This window comes from Siphateles boraxobius, unplaced genomic scaffold (genome assembly GCF_051911475.1).
Source record: "Siphateles boraxobius isolate OS27281-9 unplaced genomic scaffold, OSU_SipBor_1 25, whole genome shotgun sequence".
Taxonomy (NCBI): domain Eukaryota; kingdom Metazoa; phylum Chordata; class Actinopteri; order Cypriniformes; family Leuciscidae; genus Siphateles; species Siphateles boraxobius.
Window position 1 is genome coordinate 21181000 of NW_027508866.1, and position 14983 is coordinate 21195982.

Here is a 14983-nt window from a genome sequence, read left to right on the forward strand (position 1 = left end):
ATTTTATCCATTATAGTTCTTTGTGTAAAGTTTAGCTCCTATTCCGTGCTGCTGTACTAAGATACTATCCTTCCACATTATACAGTTTGTTAATCAAATTAAAGAACACTTTAATTGTGTGCAGTGGTCAGTGGTGTCGTGCCCTCATCAGTATCCAAACACTGTTCAATGGACCCCACTTTTACTTCTGCATACTGAAATATTTATTACAAGACAGTCTTCAGTTTGTGTTTTCATTCTTTAACATGGATTGAAATATTCTATAAATTACTGATATTACTAACACACTTCATTATCCGTTGTCTTTGGGTGAAATTCAGGTTATGAGTGTAAATGTAAGTGAAGCATTTTTAAATTAATGTTTGGTGCACAATGAGAACATTTCCAACAATTGAAAGTGACTGTCAGTCACTTTATGTCCCACAATCAATTGCCCATTACTTTACTCACTATAGTGAGACTATACAATACAACACATTTTTGTCTCTTGTAAGCAGTGTGTTACTAGACCTAGGCCTAAGTTCTTTTTTAAACACTGTTTTGTGCTTTAATTTCTAAAATGTTGATAAACGAATAATTTCGTTCCAAATTAGATATTTGAAATAGCCTACTAATCATGACCTAATGTTCCATAGTCACCCTAGGCACACTTTGCATAAACTGTGAAATGCCGCCATCTACCAACAAAATATGGAACTGGTTTATGTATCCTACTCATGTATCCTGTCTGTAATGTTTATTGATTTGCAACATAACAAAACCCATATAGTTATTTTCGAAACTTTTAACATTCCCAGTGTAATGATATATAAAATTAATACATTAAAAATTAATATACAGTTACAAAACATAACAATCTATTAAAAACGCCCTTTACATCTTACAAAAAATCCCCAGTCATATCGCAATAGCAAGGATGCTGTTGATCTTTATATAAATACATTTTTATATGTATATGAGTCAGTGGAAAACAATATAGTACAATTTACATATATTTTACCCTATGTATGTGATTTGCCAAAACAATCCATAAACAAGACCATTGTACCAGTTTTGATAATAATTTTGTAAAAACTCTTTAAAATAAATTAATTTAAAAAATGAAGACTAAAATGATTTAGCATAAATACAACTAAAAATAATAGTACAAAGTTTCCGACATCTGTTTACAGAAAAAAACATCTGTCAGCAAGTTGAAGTTGTGCACCGGAAGTGCATCAATGGACCAATCCAAACGCTCATATCAGAGCGGACCAATCAGAGCGATTGTGTGTGGTGACGCTACAAGGCGCGGATTTATTCAACAGAAACAACACGCGAGTTAGTGTGTACGGCTAAAGAGCGTCTCGTTAATAAATGCTCAGAACTCGCATAAATCAGTTGTTCGCATATTAAAATATTATAATCCACCCGTTAGAACACTCAACGTGGATTTTGAAGAAATGAATGCGACCGCGGCGGAACTAGAAATGAAAACCAAATCCATTTTAGACTATGCGCACGACAAAGTTACTCCAAGACAAGGGGGCGTGTCTGTAAGAAGAAGGTAAACAAATATATCGACTCTAAAGATTTAAGAATTAAAATCTTAAGAAAGTCTGTTTCATCATGATTAGCAACGTTTGTTTATTCCATGCAGACCTGTGGATTCCAGATGTAACGTTAACGTTAGGAGCGTCAATTCAGGTTTTAAATCTCCTGTACGTAAAGTCTATTATTGAATCAAATGTATTAAGAGGACTAACGTTATTGTATACTATGTGATTTTAGCAGATTAAAAGTCTGTGATATGATGCCTAGAGGTAGAAATCAATATTCATGGGAGTTTGATAACTGATAACAGATGAATTAAGGTTTATTTGGATATGTGGTGAGTTGTCTTAGGTCCAGAAGCCTAGTATGGTGAAATCTCCCTTGTGTCCTGAGGAAGAAGTCAAAGAGCTAAAGAAAACACTTGATCGGCTGGATTCAGAGATCGCCTTGTTGGAAAAAGAGTAGGTAGTGAATGTGGGAAAGAGAGATGCAAGAGATGCTGTTGTTTGTTCATACTGAAGATACTATAGAATATGAGGTTTACAATTATTTTGTGGGTGGAAGGTCACAAAAACACAACGGGAGACTGAGACACATTAATTGGCTTCCATTAAAGTTGTTTTAAAAATCATATGCATATTTTTAAAAGGGAATAATTCACCCATACAATGTTGCTATTATTTATTCATCCTAATGTTTCTTTTTTTTCTGTGGAACACAAAACTCCAAAAGCTCCAAAATAAAATAATGAAAGCAGCATCATTAACACTATACCGCCTACTGTATCATATTTTATACACAAATGTATAAGGCCTTTAATCTATCAACATGATCAAAACTGTATTTCAAAAAAGTAGATTTTTCTGACTTTATATTCATAGGTCAGGCTTTACAGGATTAAAATAACTTAAAGGAAAGTTCACAAAATTTGTTCCAAACCTGTAAGACTTTCGTTTATCTTCAGAACACAAATTAAGATATTTTAAAGAGATTTCTGTCCCTCCATTGACAGTCTAGAGTCTACACTACCACTTTGAAAAGTTAATGATCATATGAATTGAGAGGTTTAGTCAGAATTTTCTGAAGAGGAACAGGTTGAATTTAGGTTTTTATTCACATATAAACATTGATCAATGCACTCGTTGTGTACATATGTAATGTTAAACGGAAGAGAGCGAGAACCAATGAGGTTCGTTCTCGTGTAACGCAGCACGTTTGAGCTTCTGCAAGAACCAATGAGGTACACATTTGAACTTCTGTTCGGTTTATATAAGCTGATCAATGTTTATATTTGAATAAAAGCCTAAATTAAATCTGTTCATCATATAAAACGGTCCTGTCTCTTCAAAAAATGTGGACTAAACCATTTAATTCATATAGATTTTTTTTGCAATCTCGTTATGAACTTTTTGAAGTGTCAAAGTAGTAATTGCGTTGACTATCAATGAAGGGACAGAACCCCGTTTTTATCACAGAAAACAATTATTTCTAAAAACTCCGGCCAAAATGGAGATTTCTGATAAGGGTGGTTATGTGTTGCCATGTCAACTTGGAGAAACAGGGTTTTAGGTTCTCAAACGTCACATTATGCGTCAGAAAATGCTTAACGTCATGTGAGCGCCCAGTTTGGCATAGTTATGATGCCGCTCAACGGCGTATTTATGCGGGTTGATGTAAATTACTTTTTTTTTTTTTTAAACGATGTTGTGTGCACGATGTTATTATTGAAAAAGGAGGGGGGGAAATATTAGTTTCTCTAAATACCTGGCTATGTGTAAATGTGACCTAAGTTCTGTCATGAAACTATGTATTGGCAGTAGCAAGTCCCGTACTTAATTAGCAGCAGCAGCATAGCAGATCTATTCCGCCAAGACCAAACATATCAACATTGTCATATCCATTTCCATGCCAAACATCTTAGAGTTTTCATGGCAGAAATTATGTCAAGTAAACTAACTCTTTAAAATGTGACTTGTGTGCTTTATTTTGAGCGTTCTTCAGTAATACAGTAACTGTGTAACAATTTATTTTTATTAAAATCTAAAACATTCACGCATAATATGGTCCGTTTAGATCGTTTGCTGATAACTCAATTTTTCATTAAAGTGTTTCATTGTTATTTATTGTCAGATTAAATTGAGCTTGTGTTACTCTCTTCTTGTATTTACAGAGGATTTGTTGTACAAGAGCTGGATCAGCACATAGACCTGCTGCACGAATACAATGACATCAAAGACATCGGACAAACTTTACTGGGCACACTAGGTAAGACTTGATGGATTAATCGTCTGTTTAATAGTAAATGCAACGGTGTCTGATACCAACTTAAAAACATTTCATACCGTGATAATCGCTCATGTTCATAAACACTTGTGGCCTACACACTTCTCCCATCCCACTCATATAAGTGGATTACAGCCTCCATACGCTTGGCATTTCTCTCTAGTGTCAAGATTATGATAATGGCATCCTCCAGTATTACCACTGTGTTCTGTGATATAATGGACCCTTTCAGACTCCCTGCAAGATGAGTTTCTTGCCTGCTCTGTGACTTCAGATGGTCTGAGGGTCAGAGGGGGTCTGTGCCACATCATGTGACCACTGACAACTGTCTCTCTGTCCCTCTCAGCTGGCCAGCGTGGAGTGACCACACGAGACTTATACAGTCACTTTGGCCTTGAGTTGGAAGACTGACTGAGCTTCATGAGAGGAGATGGAATAACTGGAAGGCTTCATAATACTGTTCGTGTTTTATCTTTTTATTTATAACAAATACAGCCGTTAGTATTGTTTTCTTCATGCTCTTGTGCTGAATGAGTAAAATTAAGAAGTTTCAGTGAAATGAACATGCTTAATCTCTGTCAAACTAATTCCATGATACATATTAAGCTTCAAAGAAATGGAAAGGTTTCTGTCAATATTGTGAGAAGAATTGCCTCAATGTTTATCTCTGCATGGTTTTCCTCACATTGTCTTTGAACCAAATGGAAGGTGTTATTCTGCATGAGAGAGATTGTCATCTAATTCTGTTGAATTAAAGGACTAGTTCACCCAAAAATTACATTTGTCATCATTTACACAGTTTCAAACCTGTATGGCTTTCTTTCTCAGTGCAACCAAAAATGAGATGAGATGAAACTTGTGAAGGTTCAGTGTTCACACAACTCATATTTGCACTTTTCACTATAAGCTTTCATTGTATGAAAAAGAGGAGCATGAGCATTTTTCAAAACATCTCTTTTTGTGTTCCACAGAAGAAAGTCAGTCATAAAGGTTTGGTACAACGTGTCAGAGAGTAAATGTTCGTTTATGGGTTAACGATTACTTTAAACAAGTGCTATGGCAAATTGATTGAACTATGTATAGCTGTTGGGTCCAATTTTGCTTTACTATTCATTGTTTTACTGTAAAACAAGCAAATGTGTGTATTTCAAAGTGTATATGCCACATTTGTGTGGTTGCTCAAAGGTTTTATCTTACAAGAACTAATTCAACTGTGTGAAAGTTGAACTAAATACACTTTATGGAAGTTATGATAGAGGTTTATGGACTGTCAATATTTTGGATAACAATAGATAAAGCCATCTGCTACACTGATAGCAGATTGCCTCACTTTGCAGACAGTTGTAAAATGCTTTTTGCTATCTAACATGATATCCACGGTGAATTGGATATACCGAATGAAATTGAATCAAGAAATTTCTGTTTGCTTCTATTACCACTTGTTATTTCCACTGACCATTCTTGGACATAATAGAACATAATGTATACAATGGCAAATAGTGTGATCAGTTTAAATAAAGCATAAATTGTTGATTTGAAAATGTATTTGTTAGGCAAAGCATGCCAACATAAAATGGTATCCATAACCATTTAAGGATAAGGGATTTGTGACCTCAGCCAAAAAGGTAAATTGCTTTAGTAGCAGGGCTGGTATTTAGAGTTATTTGTAAGATTATTAGGACAGAGTTTTTCTGTAAAGTATTAAGCACTAGTTGTGCACAATAAAAACCAAAAACACACATTAAGAAAGAATAAAGACAGTTTCCAAAGAAACAGTACGTAAGTTAAATTAGCAGTGTTTCATGCATTTTGATTAAAAACAACATCCTCGTCTCCATTATAGTCATTTCCAATGCACAAGTAAAAAGCATGTCTCATAACACATTCGAAATACCATATACATTACATCATTTTAATTTCTGCCATCACAATGACCAGCAGACGGACAGATATCTGACAAAAGCCCACCTCCTTCTCCTCCACCATGCCTCATGGTCCTGCAGAGCTGCTTTACAGCAGCGGAAACTGTCGTGATGATTCGCTGGCTGGGCCACATTTCCTCGACAGGACTTTAAGTCCCGCCTTTACTGAGAGAAATGGCAGCACTCCGAGAACGCCATTGGTTCAAAGAGCTGTCAATCAATATATACGCATCTGCACCGGCGAATAGAGAGAAGGCGGGCTCAAGTAAGAAAATTATAAGGTCATTGGAATTATCAGCGCTACATGCCATCGTTACAATGAAGCGATAACAGATAATAATGAAAAATGAAATAAACGGGGGCAAAGTCTACCAAAGAAGCTGCGGTAGGTAAAAGGCAGGCGTGCGGCCGTTACACACCGGCGCGTGCGTCTCAGCACAGGTAAACGCTGTGGAGGTTTCGCTTAAGCCGATCAAGGTGGGATCGTAAGGAACAGTTTCCACTTCTGCCATTATACACACGTTGTTGTGACCACGGAGACCAATATTAAGGTATTTCCTGGACCACAGACACCTACATGCCAAATATTTTAACCATTGTCCATTTCCGGCATCTCCTGTATCATTAATCGTCATGAACGCAGATGTCAACTGCCAGTTAAAGATGCATTTTCCGATTTTTACAATAACAACAGTGTACAGTGTGTCCTGTTCATGTTTGCTGATGGATGCGGTCTCATATGTAACAGTTTATTGCTGGTAATCCAGATAAAGGGATATAGGATGTCAGATATCCGCACTGGGCTTTTTGAATAAAAAAAATATAAAACACGCACATCAAATAACGCAGCGTAACCGTTAACGTTACTGATATAGGTCTATTGCTGTATAAACTTGGTCGTATAGACACATGCTATAATGTATAGTCTGACTGTGTAAAATCCTTATAATATATCTTGTGATTGTAACAGTATCAGTCGAGTGAAGCTCAGTGTACTGCAGTGCTGTACTGATGTTCGAATCTCCAACGACTCGTTTTTTCAACCGAATCACTAAAACGGACTGAGTTGTTCGTTCGCGGTTCTGGAATCAACAACTCACAGACTCACTCTTTTGACCGATTCAGAATGAGCCCAGAAATACCACAGAAACGTATTTGAATTGTTTGCCATTTGATTGAATGACAGTTGTATCAACACATATTTGAAAGTTGTTTATAAAAAATGGAATGTACAAGCTAAAACATTTCTGAGAGATGCCAATTTTAGTATTGTTTATTGTAAATGCAAGTTATATTTTTGTTCTAAACAGCAATAGGATGTAATACCGCGAACGTGTGATCATGGCGTAAGAGAATCGCTGAATCTTTGAAATGAACTGTTCGAAAGAGCCGAATCGCGGAAATCAGTCCGTTAGTGCTGTACAATCCAATGTGCTCGCTCAGGTTTCCGGGTGGAGCAACGAAGCAGGTCTCTGCGGTAATGATTATGATGATGGCTCTTCTGCATTGCTTAAATAGCCATCCGCACCCACAGCACGTCTATCGTTTTTTCTTGCTACAACAACTCACGGTCACAGGACCGAGGCCGAGTAGACGTTACCACGCGGGGCGGGTGGATTCTCCCCAGCATCCTTCACGATAGACAGCCGCGCATTGTTGGATTTTCCTGCTGTATCGAAAACGTATGACGATGTGTTAACATCACTTCTGTCCGTGAATGAGAATGTGTGAATGAAATGGCTTATTATCTATAGGTTAATCAGACCGGGGCTAGTTGTCACACTTCTACTCCAGTGAGCATTTCACAGAGTGGGTTTTATTTCCGTTTCTGTATAGAATTCTTGAATGGAAAGTATTTTCCATTTTATTTATTTCCACTGTTATACAGTTTGTTTACCTACAACGTGGCTTGTTATACCATATTGTGGTTAGTTCGTTGTCACAGTGGAAACTGTCTTTTTCTGCTAATTTGAACAGTAAAACCTATATGAAACAAAAAGAATTCATCAAGCTGTAAAAATGGACAAGATTACAAACTTTTGGTCAAAAGAAATTGATAAATTAATAAATTGTATAATTATTAAGCTGCATGCATAATTCTAAATAAATAAATAATTCATAAATAATCAAATCAAAATTCATTATATAGTTATAGTCCATCTATTTGTTTTGCAAATACCATACACCTTGTGTTTTTGAGTTAAAATTTACATTTTAGGCTGTCAGTAGATTAAAATAGTAGATAAAAACAACTCCTATTTATCTCCTGTTTTGAAGTAGATGTTTGAAAGCAAGGAACAAAACCACTGCTAAAAAAAACATACATTTGTGTAATTGTTCTTTGGACTCAAAACCTTACAGATAGTGCAAGAAAGCCCTTGTGGCAGATTTCCTATGTGACAACTAGCCCCGGTGTCCCCTATATAGTTGGCCATAGAGAACATGTGATGTGACTGGTAATTCAGCAGGTAAAGCTTCTGCTGAATTCAGATGAGCTGTAGAAAAGGATCGTACAGATCAAATATCTCTGTTGCCTGACATTTAATCCACCCTAGTTACTTTACAGGTGTGTTAGTGGACAAGAAGGCCTAGAAACACGTCAATACACTTTAATGTAAAGGAGCATTTTAATGAATTACCTTTATTTATCACATTTGTTTGTATCCATCTTCATTGCACATCAGAAATATGGAAACATAAAAACAGTCCGGTTATCCTCCATCAGTATCTGTAATAATATCCTTCATATGCATAATATATCAAATGTGTGATGAACAGCATCATTTAAATAAATATTTCAAAATAAATGTAGGATTTACTGTCCAAACAAACAAATCTGGAAACTTAAGTTACTGACTTTTCTTGAGTAAGATAATATGAGTACTCTGGACTGGTATACCTTTAACATATATTTATATGGTCAAAGATCTGTTTCCTATCTTGTCTTGAAATGATTAAGTGTCTTATCTTGTTAATCTCACAATCTGTAGATTTAAGGCAAGAGTTTTGCATATCAACCATTGTAATTATCAGGTTTATAATGATTGTTCTAACTTTTATCACAGTCTTTTTTTTAAAAGGCCCAATAAAATATTAATGCAATAATGAAATGTTGATAAATGATGTTGAAATTGCTGTGTGAATGACTGTGGTGCTGTATGTGTTTTGTGTGTGTCAGGATGTTGCGGTTGGCGTGCTCCACGGCTCTTCTCTTCCTTCTCCGGCTGTTCGCCGGCCTGCCCTGGTTCCAGGTCCTACCATCCATTTTCATTTTCTACCTGGGTTCTGGAGGATGGAAGTCCATCCATGTGTTTTCAAAGACCATATATCGGGATTTGCAGTAAGTTTATATGTTATAATATCCATTTTAGCGTGCTTTTTTTATATACTATAATATGAATATACTTTTTATGTACTTTTCCACTTTTTTGAAGTCATCAAAACTCTGAAATGCAGTGAAAAGTATGGAAATTCTATAGTGACAAAAAACAAGTCAAATAAATCAAACCTATCTTGTTTTAGCTTGCCACACTTCATTTAGATTCCAGCGCTGGACATTTTCTAAACCAACTATTTGGATGTTTTTAAACCGTATTGAGTTTCAACACCCTCGCAATATGTCAGAGCTCACTGTCTGTCAAATGTAATTTAACTAATTGTAATATTTCTTTACTCTGAGAATAAAAAATAAAATAAAAAATTGTGTATATATATATATATATATATATATATATTTTTTTTTTTTATCAAGTTAAAAATTAACTTTTAGATTTTTTAGGAAAAATGGGTCTTAAATTAGCATGAAACAATAGTTGTGCTTTAAATGTCTTCCCTATTGTGACGTTTATCCAAGTGGAACTGCTTCTCGGACCAGAACAAATGTAAAAGTTGACTTGATTTTGTCCGTGGGAATTGGTTGGATAGTTGTGGTTTGCTATTGGTGGATCTCATGTGAGTGACAGGTTGGCCTGACCTCATGCCAGTAAAAATGAGAGAAGAGAAGAGATGCTGCAAGAGGAAGGGGAAGATATTTTGATTATTCTTAAAGTATTAAAAGTAAAAAATGTTGACATTAATGTTGACAGTCTTAACAGACTCATAAAGACATTTATAAAATAAATCTGATTAATGGTTTTGTGTATAAAGATCACATAATTTATTCTTCTGGGCCCTTTCAATCAGGATGAACAGTTACATCAAGTGTGTGTTCACACGTGGCATGTTTGGTTTGATTAAAGCGAACTCTGGTGCGATTGCTCTGTTAGTGCGGTTCATTTGAGTAAGTGTGAACTCTGCCATCTGAACCCTGATGCACCAAACAAGAGGACCGAAACCACTGAAAAGATGTATGCTCAAGAACAAAAAAAATTCTCGTCATAGTCATGATGTTGCCATGTCTCCTCACAGCAGATCTTCATTTGTGTGACGCACATACAGCGAGCACATTTATTATTTAGGTTCGGTGTTAAAAATGTGAACACTTTTTTTTTTTTGGAGGGGGGGCCGGACATAATGAGCAAACGAACTACAAGTGGGAATCCACCCTTAAAGAAGTTCCTCAACAAATACAACCACACATTCCTGTATTACGAGCTATGAGTTTTAGGTGGAACAAGTGTTTGAAGTGGGTTTCTGGGTTATTCCTGGCTGATTTTCAACTGTGAATTGGGCAATTTGAAGCGTGATTGCTAAGTATCTTAAGGCTTTGAGGAGGGCCCCCCCCCCTGAACTTCTATGTTTGATTAGCAAACAAGGCAAAACTTCTAAAAATCACAGTTTTGCCGCTGGTTGTAGCAAGTGCTGGGGCTTATGGAGTTCAGTTCCACCTCAGGTCCTGGAGGTGTGGGTTTATCTTTTCATACAGCACAGATTACTCTGTAAGTGCCTGGATTGGAGGATGGAGGCTTTTAGGATAGCTGTTAATGGATGTAAGAACTCTTATGGGACAGGGATCACTGCTTTTAGCTATGTGAGTGTCTACTTCTTTCCACTTACCACTTTGTTATTTGTCACTTAAGCCAGAAGTTGATGAGACCAGAATAACTATCATTATCATTAAACATGATTATATGCATTAAACCTAAACATTAAATGTAGAAAATGTTGTAAAGTTCTGGTCAAAAATTTGGTATAATTATAATAATTTTTTTATGTTTTTGAAAGAAGTCTTTTCTGCTCACCAAGGCTGCATTTATTTGATCAAAATTACAGTAAAACAGTAATATTGTGAAATATTATTACAATTTAAAATGGCCGTTATATATTGTAAAATTTCAATGTTTCCTGTGATCAAAGCTGTATTTTCAGCATCATTACTCCAGTCTTCAGTGTCACATGATCCTTCAGAAATCATTCTAATATGCAGATTTGATGCTCAAGAAACATTTCTGATAATTATCAATGTTTAAAACGGTTTTGCTGTGCATGACCATGATTCACTACCATTCAAATGTTTTGGGTATGTAAAATATATATATATATAAATTAATTAATTCAGCAAAGATGCATTAAATTGATCAAAAGTGACAGTAAAGACATTTTTAAAGTTACAAAAGATTTATATTTCAAATAAATGCTGTTCTTTTGATCTTTCTATTAATCAAAGAATCCTGAAAAAAATATGTATCACAGTCTCAACATAAATATGAAGCAGCGCAACAGTTTTCAACACTGATAATAATCAGAAATGTTTCTTGAGCGTCAAATCATCATATTAGAATGATTTCTGAAGGATCATGTGACACTGAAGACTGGAGTGATGATGCTGAAATTCAGCTTTGATCACAGGAATAAATTACATTTTACAATTTAAAATAACTTTTCTATTTAAATGTATAGTAATAATATTTCACAATATTACTGTTTTACTGTATTTTTTTTAAATTAAAATAAATGCAGCCTTGTTGAACAGAAGAGACTTTCAAAAACATAAAAATATCCTAATCATTCTGAACTTTTAAAGTAGTGTGTCTATTTTAAATGAAGAGTTCAACCAAAACTCAAAGTTGATGTTTTAAAAATTGTCCAGAATAGTACCATCAATTCTTTTGTGTTCTTTTACAGTGCAGCCAGTGTGTTGCTGAGGGTGAAGCTGAATGTCAAAAAGCACCTACGTGAACGCAACACCATTCCCAAACTTTTTGCCAAGTCCCTCAAGAAATACGGTGACAAGACGGCTCTGATTTTCGAAGGAACGGGCGAGAAATGGAGCTTCAAGGAGCTTGACGATTACTCCAACCGCGTGGCTAACTTTCTTCTCCAGAGGGGCTTCAAGGAAGGCGATGTTGTGGCTCTGTTCATGGAGAACCGCTCTCAGTACGTGGGGCTCTGGCTGGGCATGGCCAAGATCGGAGTGGAGGCAGCACTCATCAACTTCAACCTGAGACTGGAGGCCCTGGTTCACTGTGTCAACATCTCCAGCGCCAAAGCGGTGGTCTTCGGCAGTGAGCTAACAGATGGTGAGAAGTGATTTGATCGTTATCAGAGATGAGGAAACTACTCCTAATTTATATCAGTTATTCCACAATCAAGCTACACTTTTGATAAATTAGTTACCTACCCATGCTGCTACTAACAAAATGTAGCAAACTGTTTTGAAATGATAAATTCACTTTGTGAAGCGGCGAAACCTCAGCGAATCATTTGTTTCGAACCAGTGATTCGTAGCACGTATTAAACTCCCAAAGTCCACCAGCGTGTGCAGTTTAGAGCACTTCGAAACAGTGAATCAACTGAACCACAAATTCTCACCACACAACCAAATACAGAAACGCACTGCAAATATTCACAACGCAACCAAATACAGAAACACGTTGCAAATACTTGCAACTCAATCAAATAGAAACTTGATCGTATGTTTGTTGTGAGTATTTGCAGTGCGCTTCTGTATTTGGTTGCGTTGTGAGTATTTGCAGCACATGTGTTGTCAAACTGATTAAGATTTTTTCTTCATTTGCTGGGAATTTTTTTTTTTTTACTGGCATGTGTTTCCTTCGGGTGCAGCCCGTTAAGCTCTCTCGGCCACCGTAGGATATTCATTTTTATTCATCTCTGGAACTAATTGGATTGTGTTCATTACATACCAAAATGGAATCGGGTACTTTAGAAAAAAATTGGGTACTTGGTGACATCGAAAAGACATTTTGGAGGTGGACGATTGTAATACATTTTGTCTAAATAAAAAAATGTCTTTGTATTTTTTTTTTTTATGAGGTGCACTGGTGTATCTTGCACAATAATATACCAAGAATGTGTAGTTGAATGTCAATAGTGTCAGTTGATTTCATATTGACTTTAAGCATGAGGCTTGCATTTTATGGATAAGATTTGCCTCAATATATTATCGGTTGAGGCAGCGGTTCAGAAGTGTTGCACCACAAGAAGCAAATAAGGAAGTGGCACTTGGACAAAGATTAGTATGTGAACTCTAGAGAAACAATGAATAAGTAGCATAGAGTGAAGATCTATCTTGGGCAGAGGTCACTGCCTGTAACTCATAGTGAAAGAATGTCACTGAGGTCAGGAAAGGAAGCAAAATCCTAATGAAACCGAGTTTCCTAGTTGTCTCTTAAGTAATTGGATACTGACTCATAAAGCATGCCATGTTGAGTCAGCTTCGTTTCTTATCGATTTCACATTGTTGGGCGTTTTCTTGTCCTGTGCTTTCTCTAAAGAATTTTCTAGGCTCATTTTGTTGCATTATTTGTGTCTGTGATGTATTCAACTATTTCTCTCGCTCTTTAAATGTCTCAGCGATGTGTGAGGTGCACAGCTCCATGGGAAAGACTGTTAAGCTGTTCTGCTCTGGAGAATGGGACCCTAAGCGCGTTCCTGAAGGGACGGAGCATCTAGAGCCACTGCTGGAGGCGACACCTACAAACCAGCCCAGACAACCAGATCGCAGCTTCACAGGCAAGATAATCCAACATAGACTTGCCACCATTTAAGGCCTATGAGCTCCTGTCCATTGGAACAGAGCCACCCTGTTTTTTAGTTCAAAGCTTTTTCTCCCCATATGCTGAATGATCCCCACACATGACGTGTGTGTGCGGGTGGCGTGCGTGCGTGTATATATATATATATATATATATATATATATATATATATATAAAAGTCAAACCAAAAATTATTCAGACACCAGATATTGGACCAGATATTTTTTTATTAGTGGGTGCAGGACACTATTAGTTCATTTATTTAAGTGAGGATAGCAAAATAAAGTAAACTGTGACATATTATACCCAAAAATTCTTCTACCAGTAAAATGTATAAAAATTTGGGACCAAATATTATTCAGACACCTTGACCTGACCATGTTTTGCTTAAGTGTTTTTTCTATAATTGCTAATGCGATCTTTTTACACCACAGACTGAACAAAATGAAGCATTGCGTAGAAATTGGTTGACCTAAATTGGTGTTATCTAATTATGTAGTTATATTTAACAGCTGACAGATATTCAACCTAATTCCGTCGTGAGACAGTTTAACAGAAGGATGGCCAGAACCAGTGAAATATCAACTGATTTGATAACTTCAAGTTCTTGTCATATTTTATTACCATTTTTTAAATAATAGTTTTTATTCTGTCTATAGCGAATAAACTGTGATAATGTGAGAAATGTTGAAGGTGTCTGAATAATTTTCGTTTGACTGTATGTGTGTACATAAACACAACATTGATAATAATGATAAATGTTTCTTGAGCATCAAATCATATCAGAATGATTTCTGAAGGATCATGTGACACTGAAGACTGGAGTGATGATGCTGAAAATTCAGCTTCGATCACAGGAATAAATTACACTGTACTATATATTCACATAGAAAACAGCTGTTTTACATTGAAATAATATACATGCAATTTAAGGCCATATTTTCAGAGAATTATGAAAATTTGGCATTGAACTCAGTCTGAATATATCCATTCTTTTTGTTTTGTTGCATTTGACTTAAACAGGCCTTTTAGGATGTGAAGTCACATTACCAACCAGGGGCCAGATTTACTAAACATGGCAAATTAGTGTGAGCCGGCAAATTAGTGTGAGCCCGCAAATCCCATAAAGTGCCGGTGGGAGTGGAAAGTTCTGAGCCTGATCAACTGACAATACACAAATTAAAGAACACCGATGCCGTCATGTCAAGTGCAAAATAGGTTAAGGCATACTTTTTTGGGGTGGTAAAACATGGTGCAAAAACCAGTAAATTGACTAGTGCATTAGTCAATTTGACGAGTATTTCATAGTAA

The 14983-nt window shown here is 36.1% G+C and overlaps 2 protein-coding genes across 3 annotated transcripts in view; both read left to right on the forward strand.

Annotated features, from left to right (window-relative positions):
• The first annotated feature begins 1276 nt into the window (after window positions 1-1276).
• Window positions 1277-4591, forward strand: swi5 (SWI5 homologous recombination repair protein). The gene is made up of 5 exons (XM_077243143.1): window positions 1277-1546; window positions 1640-1700; window positions 1885-1994; window positions 3704-3798; window positions 4163-4591. The coding sequence occupies exons 1-5, from the start codon at window positions 1443-1445 to the stop codon at window positions 4225-4227; spliced, it is 435 nt and encodes a 144-aa protein (XP_077099258.1). The 5' UTR covers window positions 1277-1442; the 3' UTR covers window positions 4228-4591.
• A 1351-nt stretch (window positions 4592-5942) lies between these two features.
• slc27a4 (solute carrier family 27 member 4) overlaps window positions 5943-14983 on the forward strand; it is a 33459-nt gene continuing 24418 nt past the window's right edge. Inside the window, exons 1-4 of one of the 2 annotated variants that reach the window (XM_077243144.1) lie at window positions 5943-6289; window positions 8917-9078; window positions 11802-12196; window positions 13491-13649. In XM_077243144.1, coding sequence (XP_077099259.1) covers window positions 8918-9078; window positions 11802-12196; window positions 13491-13649 — 715 coding nt within the window. In that variant the 5' untranslated portion in view covers window positions 5943-6289; window position 8917. Of the gene's footprint in view, window positions 6290-7189; window positions 7216-8916; window positions 9079-11801; window positions 12197-13490; window positions 13650-14983 lie in introns of those variants that run through there. The other variant, XM_077243145.1, reaches the window with a different exon arrangement.

Bases quoted from the DNA above. Each gene is read 5' to 3' on its own strand.
- swi5 (XM_077243143.1), top strand. From the start codon at position 1,443: ATGAATGCGACCGCGGCGGAACTAGAAATGAAAACCAAATCCATTTTA. The intron at 1,701-1,884 runs GTACGTAAAGTC...GAGTTGTCTTAG, and splicing joins ATTCAGGTTTTAAATCTCCT to GTCCAGAAGCCTAGTATGGT. The intron at 1,995-3,703 runs GTAGGTAGTGAA...TTGTATTTACAG, and splicing joins ATCGCCTTGTTGGAAAAAGA to AGGATTTGTTGTACAAGAGC.